This window comes from Manis javanica, chromosome 3, assembly GCF_040802235.1.
Source record: "Manis javanica isolate MJ-LG chromosome 3, MJ_LKY, whole genome shotgun sequence".
Lineage (NCBI taxonomy): Eukaryota > Metazoa > Chordata > Mammalia > Pholidota > Manidae > Manis > Manis javanica.
Window position 1 is genome coordinate 168,547,335 of NC_133158.1, and position 12,811 is coordinate 168,560,145.

General features: G+C 36.6%; 1 protein-coding gene across 6 annotated transcripts in view; it reads right to left on the reverse strand.

The window, feature by feature from the left end:
* The window catches only part of STAG1 (STAG1 cohesin complex component), a 436,291-nt gene that overhangs the window by 109,327 nt on the left and 314,153 nt on the right, over nt 1–12,811 (reverse strand). For all 6 annotated transcript variants that reach the window (XM_073232352.1, XM_073232354.1, XM_073232353.1 and 3 more), the window contains one exon: nt 11,161–11,268. In XM_073232352.1, coding sequence (XP_073088453.1) covers nt 11,161–11,268 — 108 coding nt within the window. The remainder of the gene's footprint in view (nt 1–11,160; nt 11,269–12,811) is intronic.

Below are 12,811 nucleotides of genomic sequence, written 5' to 3' on the forward strand. Positions count from 1 at the left end.
AGAATAAAACAATAGAAGAAAATCAATGAAAGCAGGAGCTGATTCTTTGAGACGATAAAATGGACAAAGTCCTAGCCAGACTTATCAAAAACAAAAGAGAGGACACAAATAAACACAATCAGAACTGAGAAAGGAAACAACTGACACCGCAGAATACAAAGACTTATTAGAGAATTCTATGAAAAATTAAATACCAATAAATTGGACAACCTAGAAGAAATGGACAAATTCCTAGAAAAGCACATGCAACCTTCTAATACTGTCCACCAAGGAGAAAATCTGAAAAGACCAATTACCAGTAACATAAATGAATTTGTAATAAAAAATCCTAACAAACAATATACTAATACCAGATGGCTTCACAGCTGAATTCTACCAAACATTTAAAGAAGAACTAAAACCCAAAGTTCTTCTTTAATGTGCTTCTTGTAGTCCTCTATTATGTGCTTCCCTCTTAGAAGTGTTTCAAAAAGTAGAAGAGGAGAGAATACTTGCAAACTCATTCTATGAGGTTAGCATCTCTTTAACACAAAACCAGAAAAAGGCATTACAAAACAAGAAAATAAAAGATTAATATTCCTGATGAACATAGATGCAAAAATCCTCAAAAGAATATTAGCAAGCCAAAATGAGAAATACATCAAAAGGATCATTCATTGCAACCAAGTGAGATATAGTCTAGGGATGCAAGGATGGTACAATATTCGTAAATCACTCAATGTCATACACCTTACTGACAAAAAAAATAAGAACCACATAATCATCTTAATAGATACTAACAAAGCATTTGCCAAAATTCAACATCCATTCATGATAAAAACTCACAACAAAATGGGTAAAGAGGGAATGTACCTCAACATAGCAAAGGCCATATATGACAAACTTCCAGCTAACATCATACTCAATGGCAAAAAGCTGAAAGATTTTCCTCTCAGATCAGGAACAAGAAAAGGATGCCCACTCTCACCACTTTTATTCAAGATAGTACTGGAGGTCCTAGCCACTGCAATCAGACAAGATAGAGACAGGCATCTAAATTGGTAAGGAAGAAATAAAACTATCACTATTTTCAGATGACATGATACCTTCTATTGAAAACTCTAAAGACTCCATCAAAAACTGTTACAACTATAAGTGGATTCAGTAAAACTACAGGATACAAAATTAATATACATAAATGTATTGCATCCCTATATACTAATGATGAACTAGCAGACAGAGAAATCAGGAAAAGAATTCCATTTAGAATTGCATGAAAAAGAATAGAATACCTAGGAATAAACCTAACCAAGGAGGTGAAAGATCTGTACTCTGAAAACTGTAACACAGTAATGAGAAATTAAAGAAGATGCAAACAAATGGAAACTTTTCCCATGCTCATGCATAAGAAAAATTAGTATTGTCAAAATGCCAATCTTGCCCAAAGCAATTTAGGTTCTATACATCCCTATCAAAACACCAACAGCATTTTTCAATGAACTAGAACAAACAGTTCTAAAATTCATGTGGAATCACAAAAGACCCCGAAGAGCCAAAGCAATCCTGAGAAAGAAAAACAAAGCTGGATGGATTATGTTCCCTGACTGCAAGCTCTTCCACAAAGCTACAGTACTCAAAATAATTTGCACAACAACAGACCCATAGACCAGTGGAACAGAATGGAGAGCCTACATAGAAAACTATGCATGTATGTTCAGTCAATATATGACAAAGGAGCCATAAATATACAATGTGGAAAAGACAGTCTCTGGGGTGGGAAAAATTGACAGCTACATGGAATAGAATGAACTGCATTATAGTCTAATGACATATATAAAAGTAAACTTGAAATTGATGACAGACCTACATGTAAAGACATGAAACCATAAAACTTTTAGAAGAAAACAAGGAACAATCTCTTGAGCATATAAGCAAGAGCAATTTTTTTTTTTCAAGACACATCTCCCTGGGCAAGGGAGAAAAAAAAATGAGTAAGTGCAACTAGACAACATAAAAAGCTTCTCTACAGTAAAAGACACCATCACCAGAACAAAAAGGCATCTTATAGAATGTGGGAATATATTTGTAAATGATCTATCCAATAAGGGGTTAATATCTAAAATACCTAAGGACACATATGCCTCAACACCAAAAAAGAGCCCCCCAAAACAATAACCTGATTAAAAAATGGGTAAAGGAACCTGAACAGACACTTCTCCAAAAAAGAAATATAGATGCCGAATACGCACATGAAAAGATGCACCATATCGCTAATCATCAGGGAAATGCCAATCAAAACCACAATGATGGGGAGAGGCTTTAAGAGGGCAGAGTGAGAGGTGAGACAGAGACTTCCTCCTAAAACCGCATATAATACAAAAATATAACTAATACAACTAATCCTGAAAGAGCAAAAGGAAAGAGGACTGCACCAGACTGCATACACCTGGAGAAAAGAATAAACCTCACAGAAAAGATAACATATCAAAGCTGTGGCCCTGAGGGACCCAAGCCCTTCCCCCACCCAGGTCACTGGCAGGAGGAAGAGAAGCTGAGCAGGGAGGGAGTGGAGGCCTGGACTGCTGAATACCTAACTCCGGAGATCTGTTCTGGAGCACCACATTTCATGGTGCTTGAATAGACTACTCTCGTAATTACAGAGTTGGAAAGCTAAGACAGGCAGAATTCCTGGAGAGACTGAGATTCCAGCCGGTTGTGGAAAGCAGGGATCCATATCCAGCTGCTCTGGAACAAAAGAAAGGCGGGCAGTCTGAGAGACTTCTTAACAACAAGAGGGAGCTGAAGCAAGGATTGCACACAGCTCACTGTTCAGGAGAAAGGGCAGGTAGACAAAATTGTCCAAGTGCACTCTGCCCAGAAGGTTGGGAACTTTCATGATCTTCAGGCGTTCCAGCTCCCTGGATGGCTACACAGCTCCTAGGACCCCCTTCATGAAACACAGCCTACTGTGCCGTTCTCCCAGCCCGCCCCCACCTAGTGTGCAAACTGGCAAAACCTACTCTGGCATTAGGCCAGCGAGAGGGAAGCCCCATCTAGCAACTACAAACACAAAGTATATAGGCTTATACCTGTGTGCTCAGCCCACTGGTTCTGGCAGTGGAGACAGGCAAAGCAGGAAACAACTCTTTCCTCCCTCCAGGCACAAATACCACTCCCCAGTGACCCCCGACATGCTTCACAGGCTGAGCAGCTCCAGAGAGTAGAGCTTCTAGGCACTGGAGGGCGCCATATACAAATATGAAATGTCTAAGGAACTTGGTTCAAAGTAAAATTATGAATACAACACCTGAGAGAGTTTCAAATGAAATCGACCTCATGAATCTTCCTGAAAGGGATTTCAAAATAAAAATCATTAACATGCTCATGGAGGTACAAAAAATATTCAAGAACTCAGGAATGGATTCCGGTTGGAGAATGAATCATTATGGAAGTCAGTATCAGAAATGAAACATACAATGGAAAGTTTTAAAAACAGATTAGATACAGTGGAGGAGACAATAAATGAAACAGAAATTAGAGACAAGGAATACAAAGAAGGTGAGACACAGAGGAATAAGGATCTTTAAGAATGAAAAAATACTGAGAGAACTGCGTGGCCAATCCAAATGGAACAAGATTCTCATTATAAGGGTACCAGAAGAAGAAGAGAGAGAAAAAGGGATAGAAAGTGGCTTTGAGGAGGTAATTGCTGAAAACTTCGCCAATCTGAGGAAGGGGATAGTCTCTCAGGCCATGGAGGTGCAAAGATATCCCAACACAAGGGACCCAAGGAAAACAACACCAAGATGTACAGTAATTAAAATGGCAAAGATCAAGGATAAGGACAGACTATTAAAAGCAGTTAGAGAGAGAAGTAAGATCACATACAAAGGAAAGCCCATCAGGCTATCATCAGACTTCTCAGCAGAAACCTTATAGGCCAGAAGAGAGTGGCATGATGTATTTCATACAAAGAAGCAGAAGGGCCTCAAAACAAGTATACTTTACCTGGCAAGATTATAATTTCAATTTGAAGAAGGGATTAAACAATTTCCAGATAAGCAAAGGCTGAGAGAATTTACCTCCCACAAACAGCCTCTACAGTGTATTTTGGAGGGACTGCAATAGATGGAAATGTTCGTAAGGTTTATAGCTATCACCAGAGGTAGTAATAAAACCACAGTAAAGAAGTAGAACAGTTAATTACTAAGCAAATGCAAAATTAAGTTAACTATCCCCAAAGCCAATCAAGAGATAGACAAAGAGTACAGAATATGATACTTAATAAATAAAGGAGGAGGAAGAAAAAGGAGGAGAAAAAAAGAACCTTTAGATTGTGTTTGGAATAGCATATTAATTGAGTTAAGATAGACTCTTACATAGTAAGGAAGCTAACCTTGAATGTTTGGTAACCACAAATCTAAAGCCTGCAATGGCAATAAGTACATACCTATCAATAATCACCCAAAATGTAAATGGTCTCAGTGCATCAATTAAAAGACATAGAGTCACTGAATGGATAAAAAAAAATAAGACACATCTATATGCTGCCTACAAGAGACTCACTTTAAACCCAAAGACATACACAGACTCAATAGGGATGGAAAAAGATATTTCATGCAAACAATAGGGAGAAAAAAGCAGGTGTTGCAGTACTTGTATCAGACAAAATAGACTTCAGAGCAAAGAAAGCAATGAGAGACAAAGAAGGACATTACATAATGATAAAGGGGTCAGTCCAACAAGAGGACATAACCATTGTAAATATCTATGCACCCAACACAGGAGCACTTACAAAAGTGAAACAAATACTAACAGAATTAAAAGAGAAAATAGAATGCAATGCATTCATTTTAGGAGACTTCAACACTCCATTCACTCTGAAGGACAGATCAACCAGACAGAAAATAAGTAAGGACACAGAGGCACTGAAGAACACATTAGAACAGATGTACCTAACAGACATCTACAGAACTCTACACCCAAAAGCAGCAGGATACACATTCTACTCAAGTGCCCATGGAATATTTTCAAGAATAGATCATATACTAGGCCACAAAAAGAGCCTCAGTAAATTAAAAAAGACTGAAATTGTACCAACCATTTTCTCAAATCACAAAGGTATGAAAGTAGAAATAAATTACACAAAGAAAATGAAAAAAATCCCACAAACACATGGAAGCTTCACAACATGCTCCTAAATAACCAATGGATTAATGACCAAATAAAAACCGGGATCAAGCAATATATGGAGACAAATGACAACAATAATTCAACACCGCAAAACCTGTGGGATGCAGTGAAGGCTGTGCTAAGAGGAAAGTATATTGCAAAACAGGCCTACCTCAGGAAAGAAGAACAATCCCACATGAACAGTCTAAACTCACAATTAATGAAACTAGAAAAAGAAGAACAAATGAGGCCCAAAGTCAGTAGGAGGGACACAATAAAGATTAGAGCAGAAATAAATATAATTGAGAATAAAACAATAGAAAGAATCAATGGAAGCTAGAGATGGTTCTTCAAGAAAATAAACAAAATAGATAAACCCCGACCCAGACTTATCAGGAAAAAGAGTCTACACACATAAACAGAATCAGAAATGAGAAAGGAAAAATCACCACGGACACCACAGAAATACAAAGAATTATTAGAGAATACTATGAAAAATATGGTAACAAACTGGATAACCTAGAAGAAATGGACAGCTTTCTAGAAAAATACAAACTTCCAAGCCTGACCAGAAAGAAACAGAAAACCTGAACAGACCAATTACCAGCAACGAAACTGACTTTGTAATCAAAATACTAACAAAAAACAAAATCCTGGACCAGATGGCTTTGCTGCTGAATTTTATCAAACATTTAGTGGAGACCTAATACCCATCCTCCTTAAAGTTTTCTCAAGAGTAGAAGAGGGAATACTTTCAAACTCATTCTATGAGGCCAGCATCACTCTAATACCAAAACCAGGCAAAGACACCACAAAAAAGAAAACTACAGACCAATATCCCTGTTGAACATAGATGCAAAAACACTCAACAAAATATTAGCAAACTAAATTCAAAAATACATCAAAAAGATCATCCATCATGATCAAGTAGGATTTATTATAGGGATGCAAGGATGGTACTACATTCGAAAATCCATTAACATCATCCACCATATCAACAAAAAGAAGGACAAAAACCACAAGATCATCTCCAAAGATGCTGAAAAGGCATCTGACAAAATTCAACATCCATTCATGACAAAAACTCTCAATAAAACAGGTATAGAGGGCAAGTACCTCAACATAATAAAAGTCATATATGACAAACCCATAGGTAACATACTTAACAGTGAGAAGCTGAAAGCTTTTGCCCTAAGATCGGGAAAAAGACAAGGATGCATATTCTCCCCACTTCTATTCAACATCGTACTAGAGGGTCCTAGCCATGGCATTCAGACAACACAAAGAAATAAAAGGCATCCAAACTGGCAAGGAAGAAGTTAAACTGTCCCTCTTTGTAGATGATATGATATTATACATAAAAACCCTAAAGAATCCACTCCAAAACTACTAGATCTAATATCTGAATTCAAGCCAAGTTGCAGGATACAAAATTAATATGCAGAAATCTGTGGCATTCCTATATACTAACAATGAACTAGCAGAAAGAGAATTCAGGAAAACAATTTCATTCACAGTTGCATCAAAAAAAAAAATACCTAGGTATAAACTTAACCAAGGAAGTGAAAAACCTATACGCTGAAAATTACAAGACACTCATGAGAGAAAGTAAAGAAGAAACCAATAAATGAAACCACATCCCGTGCTCATGGATAGGAAGAATTAATATTGTCAAAATGGTCAGCCTGCCTCAAACAACCTACAGATTCAATGCAATCCCTATCAAAATACCAAGAGCATTCTTCAAGGAACTAGAGAAAATCGTTCTAAAATACAAATGGAACCACAAAAGACCCCGAATAACCAAAGCAATCCTGAGAAGGAAGAATAAAACTGGGGGGATTATGCTCCCCAACTTCAAGCTCTACTACAAGGCCAGAGTAATCAAGACAATTTGGTAATGGCACAAGAAAAGACCCATAGACCAACAGAACGGACTAGCGAGCCCAGATATAAACCCAAGCATATATGGTCAATTAATATATGATAAAGGAGCCATGGACATACAATGGGGGAAATGACAGCCTCTTGAACAACTGGTTTTGGCAAAGTGGATGGCTACATGCAAGAGAATGAAACTGGATTATTGTTTAACCCCATACACAAAAGTAAACTCGAAATGGATCAAAGACCTGAATGTAAGTCACGAAACCATAAAACTCTTAGAAGACAACACAGGCAAAAATCTCCTGAATATAAGCATGAGCAACTTCTTCCTGAATCCATCTCTTCGAGCAAGGGAAACAAAAGCAAAAATGAACTCATGGGACTACATCAAACTAAAAAGTTTCTGTAAGGTAAAGGACACCATCAACAGAACAAAAAGGCATCCTACAGTATGGGAGAAAATATTTGTAAACGACAAATCTGATAAGGGGATAACATTCAAAATATATAAAGAACTCACATGCCCCAACACCCAAAAAGCAAATAATGTGATTAAAATATGGGCAGAGGATATGAAGAGACAATTCTCCAAAGAAGAAACTCAGATGGCCAACAGGCACACGAAAAGATGCTCCACATCACTAATCATCAGGGAAATGCAAATTAAACCACAATGAGATATCACCTCATACCAGTAAGGATGGCCAGCATCAAAGAGACCAAGAACTACAAATGCTGGCGAGGATGTGGAAAATGGGAACCCCCCTACATTGATGGTGGGAATGTAAGCTAGTTTAACCACTGTGGAAAGCAATATGGAGGTTCCTCAAAAAATTAAAAATAGAAATACCATTTGATTTGGGAACCTGACTCCTTGGAATTTACCCACCAAATAATACAACTTCTTAGATTCAAAAAGATGTATGCACCCCTTTGTTTATTGCAGCACTATTTACAACAGCCAAGATATGGAAGCAACCTAAGTGTCCATCAGTAGATGAATGGATAAAGAAGAGGTGGTACATATACACAATGGAATATTATTCAGCCATAGAAAAAAACAAATCCTACCATTTGCAACAACATGGATGGAGCTGGAGGACATTATGCTCAGTGAAATAAGCCAGGAGGAGAAAGAGAAGTGCCAAATGATTTCCCTCATTTGTGGAGTATAAAGAAGCAGAACTGAAGGAACAAAATAGCAGCAGACTCACAGACTCCAAGAAGGGAGTAGTGGTTACCAAAGGGAAGAGATGTAGGAAAGTGGGTGGGGAGGGAGGGAGATGGGGATTGAGGGGTACACATTGTGTAGGGGGTCATGGGGAAAACAGTGTAGCCTTGAGAAGGCAAACAGTGACTCTGTGACATCTTACTATACTGATGGATAGTGACTGCTTTGGGGTATGGTGGGGACTTCATAATATGGGTAAATGTAGTAACCACATTGTTTCTTCATGTGAAATCGTCGTAAAAGTGTATATCAATAATACCTTAATAAAAAAACCCAAAAACCCATAATGAGATATCACCTCACACCAGTTAGACAGCCAGTACCCAAAGACAAGTGTTGATGAGGATGTGGTGAAAAGGGAACCCTCCTACACTGTTTGTGTGAATGTCAATTGATGCAGCCACCAAGGAAAGTAGAATGTTCCTCAAACAACTAAAAGCAGAAATACCATACAGCCCAGTAATTCCACTTCTAGCGATTAACCCAAAGAAAACAAAATTCCTGTTTCAAAAAGAAATATGTACCTCTATTGTTTATTGCCACATTATTTACAATAGTCAAGATATGAAAGCAACCAAAGTGTCCATCAATAGATGAACAGATAGAGAAGATGTGGCATACACACACAATGGGATATCATTCAGTCATAAAAAAAGAAAGAAATCCTGCCATTTGGAACAAAATGGATGGACTTAGAGGGTTTTATGCTAATGAAATAAGCCAGGAGGAGTAAGGCAAATACCATATGATTTCACTTACAAGTGGAATCTAAAAACAAAAGAAAACAAAATGAACAGAACAGTAGTAGACTGGTAGACAGTGAGAGGTGACTGGTAGTTACCATGTGGGAAGGGTTGGGGTACTTGGGTGTGGAGGGTGAGAGGGATAAAGGGCACTGAAATTCTCAATCATAATATAAGTTGGTCATGGGGATGGCAGTACAGCATGGAGAATATAGGCAATGATTCTGTAACATCTTCCTGTGTTGACACACAGTAATTGCACTAGTTTGGGTGAAGATTTAATAATGTGGGTAACTGCTGAACCACCATGTTGCATCCCTGAAACTAATATAAGATTGTGTATCAACTATAGTTGAAGAAAAAATAAGTAAAAGTTAAAAGTAATAAGAAAAAGAATTAGCTTAATTTTTCTAACAATAAAATATAGAATTCTTGATGACATTAAAATATTCATTTCAGATACATTAAAAAAATTTTTGGATGCTTGGTTAAACTTGTGTATAGTTTATAAACTAGACTATAGACTAAGTATGTACATGCACACATGTATGTTTTTAAAACCTAATCATGGAATTTCTAGGACTACTCTACATTTTACTTGTTGAAGATTTTATAAGATCGCAGTATTAAAGGGTGAGAGAATGCTTTAAGCCATCATTAAGAATGAAGTTTTCTGACTATCTCTAGGTTAGGGGCATAAAGCAAGATTATAGTATGAAGGTTTCATTAACATAGGAGTTGGCTTCATTTTCATAAACACATAAGAATTAACAGTGGCTTATACTCATGGATTTTTATGTAAAATATTCCAATTTAAAAATTCTTTTCAAACTTAGATAAATACAATACAGATAAAATCAAATATATCCAAGAGCTCTTTCTGACTTAACTGCTTCCAGTTTATGGCCTCTATTCTGCAGGGAGCCAAACTTTTTAGTCTATTTTTTTTCTTTGAAATCATAGAAGCAGTAAATTCTTAAAACACCCAGCTTTTTGAAAAGTTCAGTAATGAGCAGAAATTAATAGAATATAATAGTCCTGTTAAAAAAAGGTAAGTTAAGACTACAGCCTTCTGTTATTTGTGATAGACAATCCTTAAACAGGAACAGCACTATTCTGCTTGCCAAATATGTCAGAGTCACCGGCAAATTTGGTATATTATTTTAAAAGTCATGTCTGGAAATCTTGACCTACTTTCTCACTTTCATTACGAACAGGTACTAGTAGCCAGCTTCCTTCTTAGAGATTTTTCACAGTGAAACTTTTTCCTCTTTGAGAGGTATCACTGAGTAGAGAAGAGCTTGTTGCAGCACTGAGCTAGGGATGCTGGACGGAGGGCCAGGCCTACTAATTATCAAGGCTAATCATCAATCACAACAGTTGCTCAGGGCGTGATTTATACCTGTGCTTAGCATAATCACAGATTAATACAATGTAGTGGACTTTTGGGTTCACCTGCCAGTGATCAAAGTCACTAAGTTAAGTCTAAGAACAAAAAGAAAAAAACAAAGCAAAACAGTCCTCCCCCCAAGAATATATTTATATTTTAAGAATGAATTTATTTACTAATAAATTATAGAACATATATAGTACACCATGATCAATAATGTGTTTCATAAGGATGTTTGATTAATAACTCTCATTAGTTCTATGCTTTGTCAAAAAAAAAGATGAGGTTTTGTTTTTTTATTAAATTGCAACTGTATATATAATTTCCAGAATCATTATGGATTGCTGATGAAAATAATCCTCATTCCAACAGAAAGAATGAAAAACAAAAACAAAAACAAACCCATGAAAACTTGGGAGACATTTTGAAGGTGATTTTAGATTATAAATGCTAAGAAGGTAAGAACTGAGGATTTTAAAATGGAAAATTCATGTACTTCCCCAATATCCACTTACACCCTTAGCAGAGAGAATCATTCTTTTAGATTTCAGGGAAAAGGAATTTGTCACAAGGGACATAATTCTTAGGGATGTGATTCATGATGTGTACATAGCCTATGAGGATATTATAGCACCCAGAATTTGAAACGGTCACTTTCAGCAGTGTTTTTAGTCACTATTACTCTCTTCTACTAAGTCTGAAACAATGCCAAAACAAAACACAAAAGTAGAACCTGGTTTCAAAGATAACTGACTCACTTTTTGTGAAGGAATTCTCCAGCTGCCACAGCAACAGGGCGATGTGCTGAGTACACCAAGTGGTAAACATTTTCACAGTCTTCATTGGAAAGAGCTTCCTCACTTCCACTGAAAAGTTTAGAAAGCAACATCTAAGTCAAAACAAATGTTTACTTTCAGCTCTACTCTAAATTTTGTAAAGTTCATTATAAAAGCTCAAGGCATATTGATTTTTTTCATTTCTTTTTAATCTCACTTTGAAAGTAGTATTTCTCCTTAATTATAAAGACCACCTAATAATTATATAAAATTCAGAAAGTACAGATAAAATTAGAAAATAAAGTTCCACATTTCTTCCCATACACATACACTCCAAAAGATAGTGACTGTTACCATCTTGGGACACATATTAGCCCAAATTAACTCAATTTCTTTAAAAGTTTTGTTCATAGGCACTGGGACTGTATTTTTCGCTGTTGCACAGAGTTAAATTATTAATATGCTATGTAACTCTTCTTTCCAGAACTATTTTTTTTTTGCCCATCCCCTTCTCTACGGCAACCACCAGTCTGTTCTGTGTTCTATGAATCTATTTGTTTTGTTCTTTAGATTCCACATGTAAGTGAAGTCATATGGAATTTGTCTTTCTCTATCTGGCATATTTCACTTAGCATAATGACCTCTAGGTCCACCCATGTTGTCACAAATGGCAAGATCTCAATTTATTTTTGTGGCTGAGTAATACATCATTGTACATGTGTATCACATCATCTTTATCCATTCATCTATTGTTGAACACTTAGGTTGCTTCCATATCTTGAAGAGCTACCATAAATAATGCCGCAATAAACACAGGAATGCATGTATCTTTTTGAATCAGTGATTTTGTTGTCTTTGGGTAAATTATCCAATGTGGAAAGTATGATAAATGATGTCTTATCACCATATTTACAATATTATTTAGTCTTCTTTATACATAAGATAGATTTAGCAGTTCCTGTCATTACTTTACTAATAACAACTTCCCACCTTTTCATTCATGCATTCTTAAAGTTTGAGCCATTTCTTAGTTTTCAAGAATGTGTCTCCAGGAATTTTTTTTTCTAACTATTTCCTGACTATTTACATGGTTAAAAATGTCTGATATGATTACAGTTAACAATGGCTAGATGAAGTACAGAATTCTTGGGCTATAGAGGTCCTTGACAAGATGTAGGGGGAATAAGCTCATCCCCCAGAATTCAGTCCTGGAGATGCCTCAGAAGCTAAGCAGAGATTGAGGGATCTGTCAAATAAACATAAAATCAGAGTGACCTTTGCAGCAAAAGAAGGGCATTCTATCACAGTATAAGAGATAATACAGTTCTGAATGAAAAAAGCCGGATATCAAGGAAAATAGGCTAGAAGAATATTTTAAAGTACTCTTTTTCTCCTCTCTCAATGCCTGTTCTAATTCTACTGTGAAGCAAAAACAGTAGCCAGTGGAGTGTGAGTGGGCAACAGCTAGAACCAGCAAGCACTGGGAAATTAAAAATTAGTGTAGCCTGAGTGTCTAGCCCATGAACTAACTCTCCTCACGTATCTCTTCAATACCTGAGGGTTAAAATGAGATTACAGCTGAAGGAGACAGTTTTTAAGTCTGCAAGGGAGGAGTTACAAATTGTAACCAGAG